The sequence below is a fragment of the Leuciscus leuciscus genome (assembly GCF_965113295.1).
Source record: "Leuciscus leuciscus genome assembly, chromosome: 20".
Lineage (NCBI taxonomy): Eukaryota > Metazoa > Chordata > Actinopteri > Cypriniformes > Leuciscidae > Leuciscus > Leuciscus leuciscus.
Window position 1 is genome coordinate 7,605,739 of NC_138744.1, and position 20,661 is coordinate 7,626,399.

At 35.7% G+C, this 20,661-nt stretch overlaps 2 protein-coding genes and 2 long non-coding RNA genes across 5 annotated transcripts in view; 1 reads left to right on the forward strand and 3 right to left on the reverse strand.

The window, feature by feature from the left end:
• The first annotated feature begins 387 nt into the window (after positions 1-387).
• LOC309483269 (actin-binding Rho-activating protein) lies at positions 388-3,784 on the forward strand. The gene is made up of 2 exons (XM_082148978.1): positions 388-477; positions 1,558-3,784. The coding sequence occupies exon 2, from the start codon at positions 1,605-1,607 to the stop codon at positions 2,076-2,078; it is 474 nt and encodes a 157-aa protein (XP_082005104.1). The 5' UTR covers positions 388-477; positions 1,558-1,604; the 3' UTR covers positions 2,079-3,784.
• Positions 3,315-9,114, reverse strand: hint3 (histidine triad nucleotide binding protein 3). 2 transcript variants are annotated; one of them, XM_082148977.1, is made up of 5 exons: positions 8,972-9,114; positions 8,373-8,490; positions 8,100-8,169; positions 7,883-7,940; positions 3,315-4,060 (listed from the first exon to the last, which is right to left on the reverse strand). In XM_082148977.1, the coding sequence occupies exons 1-5, from the start codon at positions 9,098-9,100 to the stop codon at positions 4,022-4,024; spliced, it is 414 nt and encodes a 137-aa protein (XP_082005103.1). In that variant the 5' UTR covers positions 9,101-9,114; the 3' UTR covers positions 3,315-4,021. The 2 variants fall into 2 exon arrangements, with proteins under 2 accessions (XP_082005103.1, XP_082005102.1); XM_082148976.1 differs by having other exon boundaries at positions 7,883-8,009.
• On the reverse strand, positions 4,602-5,755 carry LOC309483270. The gene is made up of 2 exons (XR_014200530.1): positions 5,287-5,755; positions 4,602-4,707 (listed from the first exon to the last, which is right to left on the reverse strand). It is a non-coding gene; the product is annotated as an uncharacterized lncRNA (long non-coding RNA).
• Positions 9,115-11,304: 2,190 nt separating the features above from the next.
• The window catches only part of LOC309483505, a 30,143-nt gene continuing 20,786 nt past the window's right edge, over positions 11,305-20,661 (reverse strand). Inside the window, exon 3 of the long non-coding RNA XR_014200578.1 lies at positions 11,305-11,366. This is a non-coding gene — a long non-coding RNA (uncharacterized lncRNA). The remainder of the gene's footprint in view (positions 11,367-20,661) is intronic.

Consider the following 20,661-nt stretch of genomic DNA (forward strand, 5'->3'; position numbering starts at 1 on the left):
ACAAAAGTTCCTATTTGGCATCCCCGTGGACCGTACGTAAATCGCCAGCTCGAAAATCTCCTAAAAGGATTAGATAAAGCATTTTTCAATGCCTGTTTTAACTAAGTGATACCCATGAGTAAAATTAAGTAAATTGCCTATGTGCTCGACAGAACGGTCCCTTCGTGAAAGCCGTATCATGTTTGCCCTATGGTTTAATGTATAGTCTTTTTAGAAAATGGAAACGATTTAGTGTCACCTGATAATATCTTTTAATCTTATTTACACACTCATTAACTTCTTAAGGGGCTAAAATCTTCCATGTCATTGGTCCATCATCTCGTACAGTGACATGATTGTCATGCTCTCATTGGTTAGTTTACAACGTCAATCACTCTCACAAGCGGTCAGAAAAGTATCCACTTCACAACTTGTAATGTATCCACTTCCATCGCTGTTACATCATGACAACCATTCACAAGAAGCCAAACAAGGGCGGTAAGGTGTTATAGTAACCTACACTTAACGTGTGATGTATATATTTCGATGTCAAATAAATCTTTGTAAAGTCGACTAAATCGTTAAACTAAGCTTTACTGTGAGTGATATAGATTCGTATTGTTGTTGTAGGCTATATGTGTATTTTATATTGTGCCGTTTTATGCAGGGCTGTGCGACCTTCAGAATAGAACTGAGAAAAATATCTCTAATGTCTATCTTTCTGAATTTTGAGAATGAATTCTTATTGAGAAGAAAATCAGTTTCTCAATTTAAATAGAATTCGAATTGAGGTTGCAGAATTGACCAAATTTGAGGAAGTATCGTTAAAATGGAATCTCTATCTGCAGTTTTTTATATTATGATATCATTATAATATAAACAATTTTTTTCAGTATGAACATGGGATATTTCCATAAACAGTTAATATGAATTGATGAACATAGTCATATATATACATTCATATAATCAATCTTTGAAATGTCACGTATAAAAAATGTGAATTTAATATATTTATCCTGTTATTTATCATTTGTATTGTCTTTTTATATGTTAAGTTTTCATTTTACTTTTTTTTTGTCATTTGTATTCATTATATATTATTTAGGTTTCATTTATTTCTATTTCAGTTTAAGTTTTAATTCAGTTTAATTTTTATTAATTAGTTGCTTAATCTGAAATTTGTTTCAGTTAGTTGCAACATTTCTAATTTCCGTTTAGTTAAAGTTATTCATCTAATATTTATATTTTATTTTATTTCAGCCCTATCTCAATGAACAAAAATGTTTTTAATAGTTTTACGTTTAATTAACGATAATAACCGTGTCCTGGCCATTTTTTCTTAAATTCCAAAATGACCGTACAGAAGTAGTACACTTGTGTGGTTCTACCTCAAATTTTGAAATCAGTATTTATTTATAGTCTGTAACTCAATATATCTTCACAATATAGTTTAGTTTAAGTGCACAGAGTATTGATTACATTGGGTCAGTCTTACTTGTAGACTTCATGAGGCTCTAAGTTATTTAAGGCCTGTATGACATGCAATCTTCTCACTCACAGCCTTTGTTGTGCCAACAGTGAAGCATGCTGAAAACTAGAGCCGTCCTGTGAGCCAAAAGGTCACCATGGAGACGGACGAAACACCTGTGCGGTGTGATGACGACAGGGCAGAGACCTGCACCGTGTCTGTCAAAGGTCTGACAGAGAACTGGCAGAAATGGTCCAACGACCACTGCGAGTATCAGAAACACAATCCCTTCAGCAACGGCAAGGTGATTCCCCCTCAGATCCAGCGAGGACAGGAGGGCTACGGCAGGCCTTTAGAGGGCTCTAAAACCGAGCAGAGAGGAAAAGACGCCCACTCCCACATCAGCAGAGAGGTCACTGAGCTCTGCCAGGTCATTCAGGAGGTCGGAGAGAGCAGAGACGACGGCAGGCCGGCTGTGCGGTTCGGGACGCTGTTTGAGAGATACGTCACCATCTCTGATAAACTGGTGGGAGTTCTTCTGCGGGCACGCAAGCAAGGGCTGGTGCACTTTGAAGGGGAGATGCTGTGGCAGGGGAGAGATGATGACGTTCTCATCACCTTGTTACAGTGATTTACAGAAGTGACGGACACCACGTGCCTGCCTCAAAGTCAATATTTCTGTCCAACATTGCTTTACAGGCATCCGTTTTACTTGAACAGGGGTTAGGAGGCAGTTTTTCGGCCAAAGAAACTATTTCTAATGAGATTTAAACCGAGTGTCATGAATTTAAATGTAGCAAACTGGTATATTCTGTTACCTTTTCATGCTTTCAAGTGTGTTATTTCTGTACCACCAAGCGGAATTGGAAAATAAGATTTCAAAACACGCTTGTCTGTCATTGGTCAACCAAACAAGTAGCCCCGCCCTCATCTCATACAATTGGTTATGTGGGGCTGCTATAAAAGCAAAGCAACAACGCTTACACTTTTCACATGTTCCTCGTCAAAAAAAAAAAAGTTGCCCATCAGCCCGGTTAAGCCCGGTCTATTTGCTGGTTTTCAGTACTCTCCAGATAGAGGTCTAGTTAGGAGACCAACTTAGATTGGTTTAACAGGGAACAACAGGGAAACCTATAAATTACTTATTTCTGGATATCTCTGCACACTAAACTGTGATAGTATTTTTTATTTATTTTTTCAAAAATATTTAATGCATAAATTTTTTTAATTTATTAACACGCTTTCACCTTTAAAGGGATAGTTCACCCAAAAATGGAAATTCTGTTATCATTTATGCACCCTCAAGTTGTTCCAAACTTATATGAATTTCTTTCTTCTGCTGAACACAAAAGAAAAAGAATGTCGGTAACCAAATAATTTCTCTCCGTATTATGGAAGTCAATGGGGTCCATCAATTGTTTGGTTCCCCATTTTCTTCAAAATATCTTCTCTTGTGTTCAGCAGGAGAAAGAAATTCATACAGGTTTGGAACAACTTGAGTGAGTAAATTATGACATAATTTTCATTTTTGGGTGAACCTTCCCTTTAAATGAACACCTACAATAACATGCAACATTGTAGTGTTGAGAAGCCATAATACTCAAACCATAATCACATTTTTGCCATCACTTTGATGCACAGTGTTAAGGTACACAATGGTTTACTATTGAAACAATTTTTATGTCATTTTCTAATGTGATGAATCACTTGCAAGGATATTACAAGTATTGTCTAGAAAATACATGTCTACTTTTGTGTATGGAGTTGCTTTGAATTTATTATAAATATAATTAATATAAAATATATCTAGAGTGATGATCATGTGATACTTTTGAAGCACAAAAAAAAAACTATTAAAAAGCATAAAACATATGCAGGTTATTATTTATTTTGTTTACATGCTTACACACATCATACAGTGCAAATACAACTTTACATCACTCAACAATTAAATACATCTGAGGCATGTTTTATATCTATAGAGTAAAATCGATGTCATGGCATAAACAGAGGTAAAACATTTCATTTAGAGTTATATGAAGGAAAACAGACTGTCACTGTTTGATGCAGTACAGAATGACAAAACACTGCCGCATTCTGATGCTGAAATCATTCAGAAGTGGATTTGGACTAAGCTAAATCCAATTATTGAGCTTAATTGCCATTTTCAGCTCGTTCATATTTTAAAAAGTCTTTGTCACTGCTCTGTATCCTTAAAAATCTTTTTTTTTTTGTTGAGTAAGACTGAAAGAAGCCCAACTGTTCACCGTAAAAGATTAATGATTCTGTCAAGTTTATTAATATCATTACTATTCAGCATGCTTTTTGTTTTATTTTTTTAAATCAATTAAAAAGTAGCTACAATTTTGTAGCTGCAAATTTGATTAGCCCGTCTGGCAGACAATATAACTAACAATGAAAGTAGCATTAATGAGTATTATAACCCAGAGGACGGCATTCGTCTGTGGCCTTTTGTCATCACAAACAGATTGACTTGGACTGTTGTTATGTGTAACGTGGCTCTGGGCATCTCAAACATCAATGTATTTTGAGTTCCTCTCACTTCCTGTACGTTTAGCTCATAGAGTCCAGCTTTTGGAGTAACTGTTCTGCCTGCAAAGTGAAAACAGACACGAGTTAGCTATACATTTGGGTCAGTGACATGACGTGCATTTTTTTTGTGTCCAAATGCATTATTTCATTTTTAAGATATTTGACATGTATCACTTCATTCTGTGAAACCTATTTAGTTTGAATTCATTTTTAGTGCATTCAAATAATAAATATTATTTTATATTTTGGTATCTTAAACACACAAAATGTCAGGTGGCTCAACCGTCCCCACAAATAAACAGACTATAAGAAAACTATTTAAAATGGTGTTTTAATAAGAAGAAATTCTAAATAAAATAGAATATATAATATTAAACGTTAAGTTATGAATTGAGGTAATAACCGTAAGCATGATAGTGCATCATAACTGTTGTTATTCATCACAAAATCGATTAGTGTATTTAACCAATCTCTTGCACTGTATCCAATTACAGTTCTTTGTGATGTCATGTGATTTATTCTGTTCTTGATCAATTTACCACTTTTTCTTCAATAGAGACTGTTGACTAAAACACTTGTATTTTATTTGTATTTGTAATAAAAAAAAAAAAAAAAAAAAAAAAACAGTATTCAGCATATTCCCTGTCATTGTTAATGTTGTCAGGTGGCACAACTGATATTCAGCCATGTAAATTCTTGATTTAAAGCTGCCGTCGGCAACATTTTTTTGATCATATTCAGTGTAATCGACACTATAATCCGACAGAACAACATAAATAAGGTGGTTTTAGAAAAAAACCCGAGCTTCTAACTCCACCTGGAGCGTGTTATTTGTTTTGCAAAAATCCAGCGCTCCCGCTTCATCAGGTCCAATCAGCGCAGGGGGGTGTGAGATCTGACTGTCAATCACAGGTCGTGCACACGCCACAGATCCCCCCTCACTCGCGCACGTTAATATCACATGCACACGCCACGCCTGAAGTTCGCCTGGAGATTGCATGAAGCGTGATGGCGGAGAGAAAATCTACTAACAAGCTTCCAATTCCTCGGTTATCTATGGATAGATTAGCCAGGGCAGCCTACCTCCGAGTCCATGGTGTTGATAGATGCTGAAGAGACGGACGCGTTCACAGAAAATCAGGTACACACGCACAGTGACGCACTGACGAGCACGACCTCGATGGGAGGGTGCTCGCTGGTAGTGGGGAGGGGCATGAGAGTTGTAAACATTCAAAATTTTGGCTAATCGACCCAATCTGCCAGACTTGCCGACGGCAGCTTTAAACCAACAAATAAGAAATCAAAGTGAACAAATGGCTAAAAACTAGATTGTTATTAGTTAAATTTTTTTTTTTTTTTTTTTTTTACATTTATCTGTCTTTAAAAGTAAAATCAGATGCTAAAGATACTAAATACCTTGCCACTAGAATGCAATAATTGATATATATATATTAATATAAATAAAATACACAACCTCAAAATAATGTGTTAGGCACTGTAGACACTTTAACGGTTACTGTGGTAAGATTTCACAATAAAATTAGGAATATATATTTACAAATATTTGATTGTACCAGCTGACAAAAAAACTCAAAAATTAATTTAAAAACTTTTAAATGTTATTTAACTTAGCTTGCTTAGTTGGGGACATTAAATTAAACATTTAATTTAATTTTCAACAATAATATTGATCTGCCTGCATTGACACCATTATGAGAATTGAACTGAGCTGGACGATGACATCACGGTTTTCTCCAGAGCGGCTATAGCTATATATATATACACAGTATATATATACAGTATATATATATATATATATATATATATATATAAATATATATATATATATATATATATATATATATACACACTCACCTAAAGGATTATTAGGAACACCTGTTCAATTTCTCATTAATGCAATTATCTAATCAACCAATCACATGGCAGTTGCTTCAATGCATTTAGGGGTGTGGTCCTGGTCAAGACAATCTCCTGAACTCCAAACTGAATGTCAGAATGGGAAAGAAAGGTGATTTAAGCAATTTTGAGCGTGGCATGGTTGTTGGTGCCAGACGGGCCGGTCTGAGTATTTCACAATCTGCTCAGTTACTGGGATTTTCACGCACAACCATTTCTAGGATTTACAAAGAATGGTGTGAAAAGGGAAAAACATCCAGTATGCGGCAGTCCTGTGGGCGAAAATGCCTGGTTGATGCTAGAGGTCAGAGGAGAATGGGCCGACTGATTCAAGCTGATAGAAGAGCAACTTTGACTGAAATAACCACTCGTTACAACCGAGGTATGCAGCAAAGCATTTGTGAAGCCACAACACGCACAACCTTGAGGCGGATGGGCTACAACAGCAGAAGACCCCACCGGGTACCACTCATCTCCACTACAAATAGGAAAAAGAGGCTACAATTTGCACAAGCTCACCAAAATTGGACAGTTGAAGACTGGAAAAATGTTGCCTGGTCTGATGAGTCTCGATTTCTGTTGAGACATTCAGATGGTAGAGTCAGAATTTGGCATAAACAGAATGAGAACATGGATCCATCATGCCTTGTTACCACTGTGCAGGCTGGTGGTGGTGGTGTAATGGTGTGGGGGATGTTTTCTTGGCACACTTTAGGCCCCTTAGTGCCAATTGGGCATCGTTTAAATGCCACGGCCTACCTGAGCATTGTTTCTGACCATGTCCATCCCTTTATGACCACCATGTACCCATCCTCTGATGGCTACTTCCAGCAGGATAATGCACCATGTCACAAAGCTCGAATCATTTCAAATTGGTTTCTTGAACATGACAATGAGTTCACTGTACTAAAATGGCCCCCACAGTCACCAGATCTCAACCCAATAGAGCATCTTTGGGATGTGGTGGAACGGGAGCTTCAACATTTCTAAAGAATGCTTTCAGCACCTTGTTGAATCAATGCCACATAGAATTAAGGCAGTTCTGAAGGTGAAAGGGGGTCAAACACAGTATTAGTATGGTGTTCCTAATAATCCTTTAGGTGAGTGTATATATATATATATATATATATATATATATATATATATATGAAGAGTTCAGATGCAAAAGCCTCTAAATGCCATCTGAAATTTTCTTATAGAATGATCATTTTTATCAAGCTTGTATATTTAAATTCAATAATTTCACTTAAATGGCAATGAAGATTACCTATTAATTGTCATTTAAGTGAAATTACTGAACTTAAATATACAAGCTTGATAAAAATGATCATTCTAGAAGAAAATTTCAGACGGCATTTAGAGGCTTTTGCATCTGAACTCTTCATATATAAAAATTACCTAAATTAATAACTTTTTTACAACAAAAATGAAACATCACAGACTGTGACGCTATTTTCTTCTGGAAACAAACTTTGTTGCATCACTTTCCTGTTATCTCTGTAAAGCTGCTTTGAAACAATCTGTTTTGTAAAAAGCGCTACATAAATAAATGTGACTTGACTTGACTATTTGTCATTGATTATTTGCATACTCAAAAGCAAGGGTAAATCAACAATTCTATTATTTAAAACGTAAAGAAAAAGGTTGTAGTGGTAGAACTGGTAAGAGCATTTCTCCACACAGCACCATCTACTAGTGCTGGCAAAAACAAAAAAGGGTTTCATCCCCTGCCACTGTAGCTTGTCCATTTTAATTTAATACAATTTGCTTGTTCCAATTACAAGACAAAAGGTCTCATTCAACGGGCGTAATAAATTGCTACGCTCAGAAAACATTTTGTTTGTTAACGCATCAATAACCTGCTCCAAGGGAATGTGATTATTAGTTTTAGTGAATGTAATTTACTTGTGCACTTGGAGGATAGGGGGAATAGTGGATTGTTGAGTGGTTGATTTGATTGCTTACCGTGATGAACCAATACGAGTTTAGCCTGTAGACCAAGCGTGACATGAAGCCCATCTGACTGACGGGTGCGAGAACATGGAGATGCAGATGTGTGACAGAGGAGAAAGGAGGCCAGTGGAAGCCAAACCTTGGAAATACGATTGACATGTTGGCATAAATTGGCATGCTACACTTGATTTTAAGTATAAGTATAAGTATCAGATGTTTTATCCATTACCTAACATCATTTAAATCAGTTACATTGTTCTTCTGAAGTATCTCTTTCCCCATCTCCACCATCTTCTCCACTAAAAAAACAGATAATACAGAGATGCCTGCTTTGTCAAACATGCATGCTGCAGTATGTGTAAGTAAATTGGGAATTGTGACTACTTGTAAATGGTAAAACTGACTCATTACTTCTGATTGTTACTAGAAAGGCTCTAGATTAGCTACTGTCAGATATGTCTAAACATTTACACCAGTCTCTGATAAATCACAGCGTGTTTACCTAATGGCACATGCTCTTTTCTGAGAGATTTACAATTGCCCACATGTTTATTTGGCACAACCAGATAGTGATGAGGAGCTCCAGGGTGTATATCTCTGAAACAGGATACAGTCTCATCCTGAAAACAGAAAGGTTTTATTTAAAAAAATTAAAATAAGATAGGGCTTTTTTTTTTTTTTTTGCACTTTTGCAACTTCTGATGTTTTTAAATGTGCTTAAGTGACTAATAAACAACAAAACATGACTTGAACTATTGTAAAACCATATCAAATTCATATTAATATGCAGAATTTCTTTATTAGTAGTATTAATAATTGATGACGATGGCTGTGCAAATTAATCACATTGCTATTTTAGTAGTAAAATTATTCTTTAGTAACTGACCATGGAACTATAGTAATCTAGATAAATTTTTGTTGTTGTTGACAAAGTTAAAATGCAAGTAATACTTTTATGAATTAAAGACATGTCGGTGTATTACTTCACGATTTCATGAAACATTTTGCATTGTGATCTTTAGCCTCATCGTATCATCACACTTTATTATCTTCACTGTCACTTATTTGTTATTTTAGATAAAACACTGACAGCACACTTACATTGTGCAGGAGCTCAGTTCCCATCTCCCCCTTCACGATTTTACAGAAAATACATTTTTGGTCATATTCACCATCATCAATCTTCGTTGTCGCGATCTCAGGTGTCGGTGTGTTTACGGCGGCTGCCATCTTCAAAGCGCGTGAGGGCGGACCTAATTACATCACGAGCACGAGCGTCACGTCATTTCAACATACAAGTCCTCCGAGTCAGAGTTTTTTTTTATATTTTATTTTAAAGTCAAGAATCCCTTAATATACTGATCCCTTTGTGTAAAACGATGACATTATTGGGTATTTAGTAAAATACTAAGATATTACATGGAAAATACGAAGACCTCCGATGCAAAAGCCTCTAAAAGCCACCTGTCAAAAATTAGATAACATTTTAATATATAGGCTACATATTTTAATTCAATCAGCAAACTAAATATGCTTCCAAAGCAGTTTTACAGATAATAGTGTCATCCAACAGTGAGCAACTGACAATGGTGAGGAAAAAAATACACAATAACTGCCCAGTTTGTCAGAAAGGAAATATTTATAAATATAGCAATATTTATTAAAAGAATAAAAATAAAATCCTCAAATTTTCCACCGAGTCAAAATCCATGTCAAAATCACCCTGCAGTGAATACAAAAGAAACACTGCATATATTATAGATTTAATATAATTTATGTTCTTGTTGCTTCATCCATAGAATGCTAGACTTTTAATAAAATGTATTCAGTTCATAGTCATTATGAATTTGTATTCTGATCAAATCAGAAGAATACCCACACTTCTTGAAATATAATTTCTGAGTATAGGAAATTCTATTCAGCTCTGTTCAATAGGCTATGCTTCTAGCAATTTAGAATATTTTTTCATGTGATATTGTCAGAACCTAGGTAGTTATTCAATAGCTTTGGTTTCACCATTATTTCTTTTTAATGGTGCAAAAAATCCTCATATTTCCTCTTGTTCTTGTGTTTTGTTTTCAAAAGTATAACCACAAAACTTAACACTTAAAATAGTCTCACCAAAAAGGGATCATTTAGACAGCTTTACAGCTCAAATCGCAAACATTTCTGTATGCATTTGATTTTTTTTTTTTTATAAATATTCACAATATTTTCCATTCAGCTCTCTGCAGTATTACAAATTTCTAAGCTTCTAGCTATTTAGAATATTTTTTCATATGATATTGTCAGAACCTGGAGGAGTTTATAGCTTTGTTTCACCATATGCCTATTTATTGCACTTTTCCCTTATTGTTTTTGTTTTCAAAAGTATAACCACAACACTCAAAACCTAAAATACTATAGTCTCACCAAAAAATTATAATTAACAAAGTGCTGTTACAAAAATGTATGTTGAATTTGTTGTAACCGACAGCATGTCACCAATGTTTTAAGTTGGCGCTTAAGTTGTATTGAAGCTGAACATTTTTATTAATTTGTAAAACTGCATTTGATTAGTCGGCCATCTCAAACAGCAATTCGGCAAAGACACAGCTGTGGTATTCTTTATTTATGTCTTAGAAATTCTATTACACTGTCATCTAGCAGCCAGCGCAGCAGTTTTGGAGAAAAATCTCCCTGCAGAATAACTCAGACGAAGCTCCCGACAGGTTAAAAGTTGCTAATCAAGAGAGGCAGAAAGGATAAGTGAGTGACAACACACTATGTTAAACTGCTCTGTTTAGCGGGTCAGCCGAGCAATTAATCCTGAGCACTCCAATATGCCAGGACGCCACATTTACCGCCTTAATGTATGCAAATGATGTCATTAAAATGCATGTTCATGTTTAGTCTCTAAATTAAGAGCTCATTTGCACTCCCAACAATCCAGAGATTCATTATTACAAATTACAACAATAATAATGACTCAAGACATCAAATTTACTCTCCTTGTACACCCTCCCCTATTTACATTATGAATGTGAAAATAATTTATGTGACAATCAACAATTTGCAGCCACTGTATTGGAGGTTGTCAGCTGGCCAAAGCTATTATGTTATCTCTTGTTCTGCGGCTCTATATGATAAATAATGTGCCAGAATTATGGAATTACAGTCTGCTATGGTATTGTAGGAATGCAAAGGATTGCAAAAAAAAAGTAATACAAAAAATTGAACAGAATTACTGATAACTGAGAGGACTGGCAAATGTGCAACATAGAAGATGATCGTGATGTGAATGGAAAATACAAACGCCTCAGAAATAACTGGGAAAATATGAAGTTAAGCGCTGGCAACGAACAACGGATCTCTAAATGATTCATGACCAAAATATCAACTCCAGCATTGAGGAAGTCAATGTTTTGTCCCGAAGAGGTTGTAGAATTATTCATGAGGCATTGTTGATTAAAACGGAGGAAGTTGGGGGGTGGTGACAACTGCAACTCGTGAATCTCTGGAGAGAGAGAGAGAGAGAGAGAGAGAGAGAGAGAGAAAGAGAGAGAGAGAGAGAGAAAGAGAGAGAGAGAGAGAGAGAGAGAGAACATGAAGGGAAAATATTCCATTTCTTTAATCATGTACTGCCCTACTTCCAACTTCCTCTTTCATTGCATTCGTCCTGCTGAGATGACTGCCATTGCTACTGGTCACCGTCACACTTGGCTGTATCTGAAATCAGCCTGTGTATTTTTATGAAATTAAATGGCTACGCCTTAACAAATAACACGCTTGAGAGGTTAAGAGACACTTTTATGAGAAATATACTCTGCTTTCTTTGACTTTTCACCTCTGCTCGTTTCTGTAGGATTTGCTGTTCGCAATCCAACTTCCTTAATGTGACATATTGCAAATGCAAACAAACAGTTTGCTAAAGCAATGCCTAAATAGCTATTTGGATATTGGTTTACATTATCTGACAGCCTGTGCATGCGGCCTAATATATACTGTATATACCCTAGTGGAAAATAAATATACTAAAATGTATTTGAAATACATTTATTTAACGCTAAGTACACTATACATTTACAAAGGCCTATTTATGTAGACTCATATACCCTGTAATTGTACTTTTCGGTATACTAAATTGGTATTCTTAAGTCTGCTAAATTGGAACATCTGATTTTGTACTTAATGCACTTTAGCTATCCGGAAATAGTGGTAGTCCAACTAAATAGTGAGGTCAAACTAAAGATATACACTTATATTTGATTGTGCTAAAGTGGTACTATTGCAAATATACTTTAGGTACACTTAAAATCTCTTGCATTTAAAGACTGATATTATACAGAGATCATACTATCCTTACTAATAGTGATATTAAAACACATTTTAGGCTTAATATTAAGAAGTACTCCAAATAAAGTTTAATTGTAAAGTCTCAAGCGATATGTCTGATTATGTTGAACACGAAATCAGCATATTAGAATGATTTCAGAAGGATCATGTGACATTGAAGACTGGAGTAATGATGCTGAAAATTGCTCACCAATATGCAGGCCTGTCTATTAAAAATAATTAAAAAATAATTGGTTTCAAAGTAATTAATAATTAATGAATTACTTTGAAACCATGCACTGATGAATCATTCACAATAAGACCAGGAATGAGCACAAGAGTAAACAGAGTCATATTTCATTTCAAGTTGACTTTAAGCTCTAATTAGTAGGCTACTTTAATTCCAAAACGTACAAAATCTTAAGGCTTTTTTAAAAGGGTTCTTGCTGTGCCATCATGACGTCATTTTTCTGTGGTGTATCCGAAATAAATACTTCCCTACCTATTAGTGTGGTCTATGATTTCCAAACACAATTTTTCTCCAACCAATTACTTCATTTGGAATAATACGAATATTTGTTATAAACATAACAAGTCCTTATTTTTCGAAAACTGGTTTAAGAATGGGATCAATCGGGTTAGCCAATTATTTAATCAGGATGGTTACTTATCAAGAATTTCTCTCTCACTATAATATTCCTGTTACTCCAAAACAGTTTGCCACTGTATTTGGTGCTATCCCTAATGGTGTTATTATGCTATTTAAGGGCCATAATAGTTTTTTTGACAAGTTCTGAAATTCCTCTCCCAGACCCAGCTGACACGTATGTAGGCAGGATATGTTTTAAATCTACATTAAAAAATAATTGAGGTATTCGTTTTCTTTTTCTCAATGATTCTGTTTCCACTTCTCATGTTGTTACAAAATGGAACGCATTAGTGGAAAATATTTCATGGAAGAAGGTTTGGACTCTCCCTAACAAGTACCTATTGGTAAATAAGGTCAAAGAGATTTCTTTTAAGCTTATTCATCGATATTATCCTGTCAAAACGTTCATGGTGTCAAAATTTAAATTAAGTATATGCAAATTGTACTTTTTGTGATTCACAGCCAGAGACTATATTACATCTTTTTTGGCATTGTGATCATACAAGAAAACTTTGGCAAGACATATGCCAGTTCATTGTAAACTATATATATAAAGACTTTGAGATTTATTTCAAGAATGTTTTATTTGGGTTTTTCATTTTTGAGAAGCAATATGAGAATATATTTTTTCTTTGCAACTTAATTATTTTGCTTGCAAAATTTTTTATCCACAAGTGTAAAACTATTAAAGTAACCCCCAATTTTTCTCACTTTCAAGAAGATGTTAAGATTTATATCAAATCCTTATCTACCCTTTTGTAACAAAAAGGCAACTAAAACTTTGAATGTATGCTCATTTTTGGGCGTTTTTGTATAAATATTTTATAATTTTTATTATTATTATTTTATGTTTGGTGGGGAGAATTTATTTTTTATTTTTTTATTGATACTTCCTCATTTTGTAATTTAATTTGGTTTATTTTCTTGTATTTATTTATTTATTTTTCTCTTTCTTTTTCTGAATTCAAATGTGATGTAATATTTATCAGTCCCTGAACCTCTGGCTTTCTTCTCTAGTTTATGATTTCTCACTTTTGTATTCTGTAAGTATATGTTTAATAAAAAATAAAAAACAAAATAAAACAAATAAAATAAATAAACTTCCCTACTGTATATAGCAGGCGAAGAACAGTATGTGACAAAACAAAAGAAGTATGTCCAAATTCACAGCACTCATAAAAGAGTAGGCAAAATGTACCCTGATGACCTACTTCTTCTGGCAAGATTCTGAAGTGTGCTTATGATGAACACTTTACTATCCCAAGGGGCCACGGGAGGGAATTTGTGAATGGAAGTGAAACGCAACTGATGATGGTAGGTCACATCACATCACATGATAATGACAACATGGCGAATGTAGTATGTCCAGATTACATTCATACTACACACACTCATACTATTTAGAATATACTTTTTTTTTTAGAAGACATTAAGTAATTATTTAAAATAAGTACCTACTCAAGAGAGTATGCGATTTCGGACGCCGCCTAGCTCTGTCTCATTTCAAAGGCTGAGTCCTCCGGAGGTTGCATTTGTTGGCCACATACGTCATTGAGGCTGATTAATCTCAGTAATCTGACCACTACATTGCAAAGAAATTACAACAATTAACAACTCTCTATGAATAAGAGTCAATTTTATAACTGTTACTGTTCTGAAATAAGACATCCTTGACGTATATGGCCGACAATGCTACCTCCGGAGGATGTACGTTAGCCTTTGAAATGAGACACAGCTAGTCACTTGACATTTACGGTAAAAGTTATTGTCTCAAAACAACTTTTATTCAGCAAAGATGGCAGAATCATACGGAAGCCCTAAGAGGCCATGGATTGTTATTTTTTTTTCTCTTGCTTCTCTTGCTTGCTTTCTTAATTAAGTCGTGATCACGAGAAAACAACATACAAAAAAATTATAATCCATGGCCTTTTAGGGCTTCCGTAGAATCACTTACTTCCATGGGAATCAGCTGAGCAAATGCTAACAGGATGCTAACAGTTAGCTTTATCCAAGCATTATTCTGATAGCACTGCAGAGGCAAACAGTGTTTTAAATCAAATCACCAAATGGCTCACTTGTGGTATTCTCTGCATAACATGGGATAGCAAAGTATTTTAAGATAAAAAAAAAAAAAAGACCTATAACACGAACAGGTTGGTTGAGTTAGCTCAGTATTGCCACATTCTTCCAGCAGGAGGCAGTGTTATGACATCCTTCAGCACAACCTTTGAAGTGTGAGTGAACAACAGCTTCTCACTCCCAGCTGTTTCATCACGTTTGTTCTTTTCAAACATCTGCACTACTAATTCTTTCTGTCAAGTATGCATGTCAGAGAAACCATGGTAGATGTACTAGACCCACATCTGAGGTCACGACGTGTTTTTTAAGCAGAAGTAGCGCTATCAACACATAAACTGCATTTACACAGCTGAAACGAATGCACTGTTGATGGTTATTTCTTGCGTGTAGCTTCATCAGTGTCTGTTTTTACCCAGACAGATATATCATGCAAATGTTAGCGTAACTAAAGAGAGCAGGTACCATGAAACTCTCTGTTTACCCAGCTGTCTGTCACTCTTTAAGGCGTTCTCTCCTTCTTTTCGTTTGTCTCTGCACAGTCCATTTACTGTGGGTTTGCACAGGCACCTGGTGTTCATTTCCCTCTCTTCTTTCCTTCAGGTCCAACAGACACCGTGTTTTCCCCTGAATTAATCATTGCTTTCTTTTGATTGGTTGATTGCAGCTTATATTTGCCCAGTAATGCTGATTGACAGTTGCTGATACAAGTGCCATAATAGGATGCCGTCTAAAGTCAGGGTCATGAATGTGCTTTTCTGTCACATGTAGGCATAAGTCTGTTTGCCTGGAAGTTTTATAATACCTGGAGAAAGTGAGTCAGTTTAGCATTCCCCACTCATCTTAACTACAGGCCTAGTTATGCAATTAATCTGGTTTGAAATTAAACACTTTTGATCTAATAGCTTAAAAACAGAGGCATTTTGCCTGCAGAATGATGTATCCAGCTAACATAGGCTAAAATAATGTTTTCTTAACGTTCCCATTAAGTTATGAAATGTTCTCTGAACATTCACAATCCAGTTTTTTTTTTCTTGGTTGTGCAAACCAAAGGGAAAATTCCATTTAATCAATCTTCAAATATTATGGGAATGTTACTTTTGAATGTCCTCTGAATATTCTGAAGTAAGTAGTAGCTATCATTTCATTCACTTTGTCAGAATATTAAAAAAAATTTGGAGAATTTTTAAGCCATTTAGAATTTTCCGAAAAAACTACTTTTTTTTTAAACTCCTCTTAGGCCATTGCTCCGATTTTCACGAAAATTTAACCAGATCATCTTCAGATCATACAGACAAAAAGTTTACGAAGTCACGTTGATTCGTCAAACCGTTCTCGAATATACACGCAAACGAATTCAGCGAAGAGCACGCCAAAATGCGTTAGCATATTCTGACTAAACTTGGTTGTGTTATGACCATAGATATCATATAATAAAGGCTAGATGTCTCGTCCACGCTGCTGGCCAATGGAGGTCGACGTCCACACACGGCGGCCATCTTGCCACAGGGAACTCGCTCACTCGTAACATTGTGTTTTAATGGTGCATGTACTTTTAAATAACCATAACTTGCTAAATTTTCTACCGATTTTCAAACGGTTTGGTTCGTTATAAACGTCAGATATGTAGTTATGACACTGCATACAAATGAATAATTAAGAAAATCTGCAATTTCAACATGTTCCAGCGTTCAGAATTATAGCCACGTTAATAACGTTTGTAAGAAACCAAACCGTTTGTCCGTCAGGATTTCAGCGAGATAAGAGGATTTGTGTTCGTGCTGATCACACACCTTACTTTAGATACCACAGAGCTCGCCAGAAAGCTTCCCTGTGACAAGATGGCCGCCGGTGATGCCGTTCGAGACTCCGCCTTAAAGGAACACTCCACCGTTTTTTGAAATAGGGCTCATTCACCTTCTTTCCTACATTTAGATAGGTGGGCAAATGCATTTTTGTCTCAGTGCATGCATTGTTTTAGTTTGACAGGGTCGGCGCTAGCTTAGCGTAGCATAATGAATGGAATCCTTTGTTGCCAGCTAGCATGTCCTGAGTAAAAGTGATAAAAAAAAAAAAAAAAAACCCACCTAATTACTTCTTGTGGCCTGCGTATTCACAACAAGTACAAATAGCGATGCAGATTAACACTAGACGATTTCCTATGCAGATATTGACTTGGGAGAAGCACAGGTGAAGCACTGCTACTTGGGCGCAGAGATATCACGCCCAAGTAGCAGTGCTTCGCCTGTGCTTCCCCCTAATATAGTCCTTAATATATAAGTCAATATCTGCCTAGGAAATCGCCTAGTGTTAATCTGCATCGCTATATGTACTTGTTGTGAATACGCAGGCCACAAGAAGTAATTAGGTGGGTTTTAAAAAAAATTTTATATCACTTTTACTCAGGACATGCTAGCTGGCAACAAAGGATTCCATTCATTGTGCTAAGCTAAGCTAGCGCCGACCCTGTCAAACTAAAACAATGCATGCACTGAGACAAAAATGCATTTGCCCACCTATCTAAATGTAGGAAAGAAGGTGAATAAGCCCTATTTCAAAAAACGGTGGAGTGTTCCTTTAAGACATCTAGCCTTATATGGATATCTATGGTTATGACAACCATGACCTATGGGTGCATGTACAGTTTTGCCGCAGTGCCACCTAGTGGTCAGGAGATACAGAAAATTTACATTTTTGCTTATAATTTTTGAATGGTATGGCCAAAAGTCTTAAAACTGGTCTCTTTAGATTCGGTGCTGAATGCAGAGTCGAATGATACCCAATTTTACGTTCCCTGTTAGCTGGGTATCTACCAGCAGTGGCTAAATCCTTGTTTGCCTCATAGTACTGAAATACAGTCGTTTATAAGATATAGATTTCAGTCACATGGCCAGATCAGCCATACTTAACATGCATGGCAGTATTTTCATTCGCAAAGGGCAATCTATCATAGAACGACAGGAGATTGACAGAATACAACTTTTCTGTGCTGACAGCCCCAGTTGAGTTCCCAGCACAGAGAAGAGAGTGGAACCAAACCCTTTAAAATTAAAATACTTAGAACTGTATCTTGAATGTTAAAATGTAATTCCATTATACCACCAAACAGAAAATTAATGCATAATATGACCTGGAGTAATTCCAACACTGTTGAGATGAGAGAAAAGCCTCTTATCTAGAATTGCAATTAAAAACTGTTGCTCTTTCCTAGTTTTATTAGGACTTGTTCATGAAATACAAGCACTACAGAAGCAATGTCTGCGTTCATTGTATGTAAAACCATTCTTACATAAATTTAATGGGACAATTTACATACAAATGTTTTTATTAATGATTTACACATAATTTGTTCAGCTAAAACATTTCAGCCCAATACAATTGAAAATGTATACGTTTGCTGCTTTAGATGCCTTAGAATTACACCCTGCATTGATGAGTTTAGTGTTTCGACTACTTTGAATTTAACTACAGATGTAGAAAACTGTGAAATTTGAGCAGAAATGGAAATATTTTTGTGGGTAATATCCAGGATGAGCCAGACTCATATTGTGCCTCACAAACATAACCTTAAATGAAAATAAATTGAACACATGCACACTTGTTATGTCTGCTGTATGAAGACTGATGAGCATGTTTATATGCAAAGCAGTTTGTTCAATAACTTTTGGTTATGTTGCAGGATTGCACCAATAGTTTACCAAGTTCACAGGCTGTGGAACAGCACCAAGACTGATGTAGGACATTCAGAGTGCTGCTTCTCTTTACATTGTTCAAGGTTATTACACATCACAGTGAAATTCTCACATTCTCAATCAAAGTGAATCCCCTTGAAATAGACCCGGACTGTTCTTACACCAAGCAAACGGTGCCAGACCTGGATCACTCTCACAAGACATCTGCTACCACTTAGAGGGGTAGCACTACTAGAACTTGACATGGAACCAGAGAACAGAACCTTCAGAAACAAAAAGCAAACTATTTTAATTGCATCACGTGACATATTTCTGAGTGAATAAGGGTATTTAATATCCATTGAGAATTGATTGGATGCTGAAAAGTGGGCGTTAAATATTAGAATGGAGCCAGATCGAATGTGAGTTTGCTAAAATAATGATTAAGTTATGATTGGTTACCATTCCCCTGGTTTTACAGACAAGGCTTAAGCCTAGTCCCAGACTAAATTACACTATTGAGCTGTTTTAACTGAAAACAACTGGATGTATGTCAGTGCCATTATTTTGTCTCAAGATGGACACCAGTAATGTGTTTTTCTAAGGCATGTTCATAAAAGCTACTTAAATGTTCTAATTGATCTAAGGCCTAATCCTGGCTTAATCTAAGCCCTGTCTGTGAAACTGGGCATTCATCATTTACACCTTATGTGTAAAATGTTGTAATTTAAAAAATATTTTAATTGCAGTTTTTATTTTTAAAATGAGTCTGAGATGGTTTATGATAAAAAATCATATATAAATAATACATCATATCACTATATACACATAGTTTTGGAGTTGGTAAAAATGTTCTAATGCTCGCCAAGGTTGAATTTATTTATTCCAAAATACAGTAAAAACAACAGTAATACTGTGAAATAGTATTACAATTTAAAAGAAATGTTTTCTATTTGAACATATTTTAAAATGTAATGTGATCCTGTGATCAAAGCTGAATTTTCAGCATCATTACTCCAGTCTTCAGTGTCATGTGATCCTTCAGAAATCACTGTAATATATGGATTTCACGGTTTGAAAATAGTTGTGCTACTTAATATTTTTGTGGGTACCATAATACTTTTTTTTTTTAAAGATTCTTTGGTAAAAAGAAAGTTCAACAGAACACCATTTATTTTAAATAGAATATCCTTTTGCAAGAATAATGTTTTGTGGCAATGTATGTGAAGTGAAGTAACGCGAAGGCGAAGTATGGTAATCCATAGTTTGAATTTATACTCTGCGTATAACCCATCCATGTTAGAGCACACACATTAGTAGTAGTAAATAGTGAACGCACACACTGCAAACCGTGGACACACACACCAGGAGCAGTGGGCAGCCATTCAGTGCAGCGCCTGGGGAGTGATTGGGGGTTAGGTGTCTTGCTCAAGGACACATCAGTCATTTCCAGCCGGTATTGAGAATTGCCCCTTGTCACTTTTGACCTATTTAATGTGTACATATGCTTACTTAATGAATAAAAGTAATAATTAAATAAGTATTAAAAATCTTACAGACCTCAAACTTTTTATATATATAATATATATATATATATATATATATAATAATGTTGCTGTTCATGACTATGAGTACACGTGTTGGAAGTTTCATACTTTCCTCTTTTCCCTCTCTCTGTTTTTCAACTGTAAAACCTGTAATGGCTCTAGCAGTTGTGTCTGCACAGGATGGCTGTGAAAACACCTTAATTGTTACAATAACAAGAAACCTGAGGACGGTGGGGGAATCCACCATGTTGAAAACCAAGGTCAGTTCAGCTGCTCGTATCGGCATTGCCAACCGCTCGAGGTCTGTTTTGAAGACTATTCAAGCTATTTTGTATTACAGCTTCACCACGAATGATAAAAAAAAAAAAAACTGACATGTTGCGTCGGAACAAGCAGAGCTGGAGGAAGTTATATGTCTGGACTGCTAATTGCTTCAGAGGGCTGTCAGTGAGGTCTGTATGATTGTTATTGGTGCTCTGGGCGCAAAGGCTGTGTACGGCTCCTGTGGGCCAGGCATTCCATCCTCTTGCTTTG

Excerpts from the sequence above, each read along its gene's own strand:
- hint3 (XM_082148976.1), bottom strand. The coding sequence starts at position 9,100 with ATGGCAGCCGCCGTAAACACACCGACACCTGAGATCGCGACAACGAAG. Across the intron at positions 8,491-8,971 it reads GAACTGAGCTCCTGCACAAT|GATGAGACTGTATCCTGTTT; the intron begins GTAAGTGTGCTG and ends TTCTGTTTTCAG. Across the intron at positions 4,061-7,882 it reads ACTCGTATTGGTTCATCACG|GCAGAACAGTTACTCCAAAA; the intron begins GTAAGCAATCAA and ends TTCACTTTGCAG.
- LOC309483269 (XM_082148978.1), top strand. The coding sequence starts at position 1,605 with ATGGAGACGGACGAAACACCTGTGCGGTGTGATGACGACAGGGCAGAG.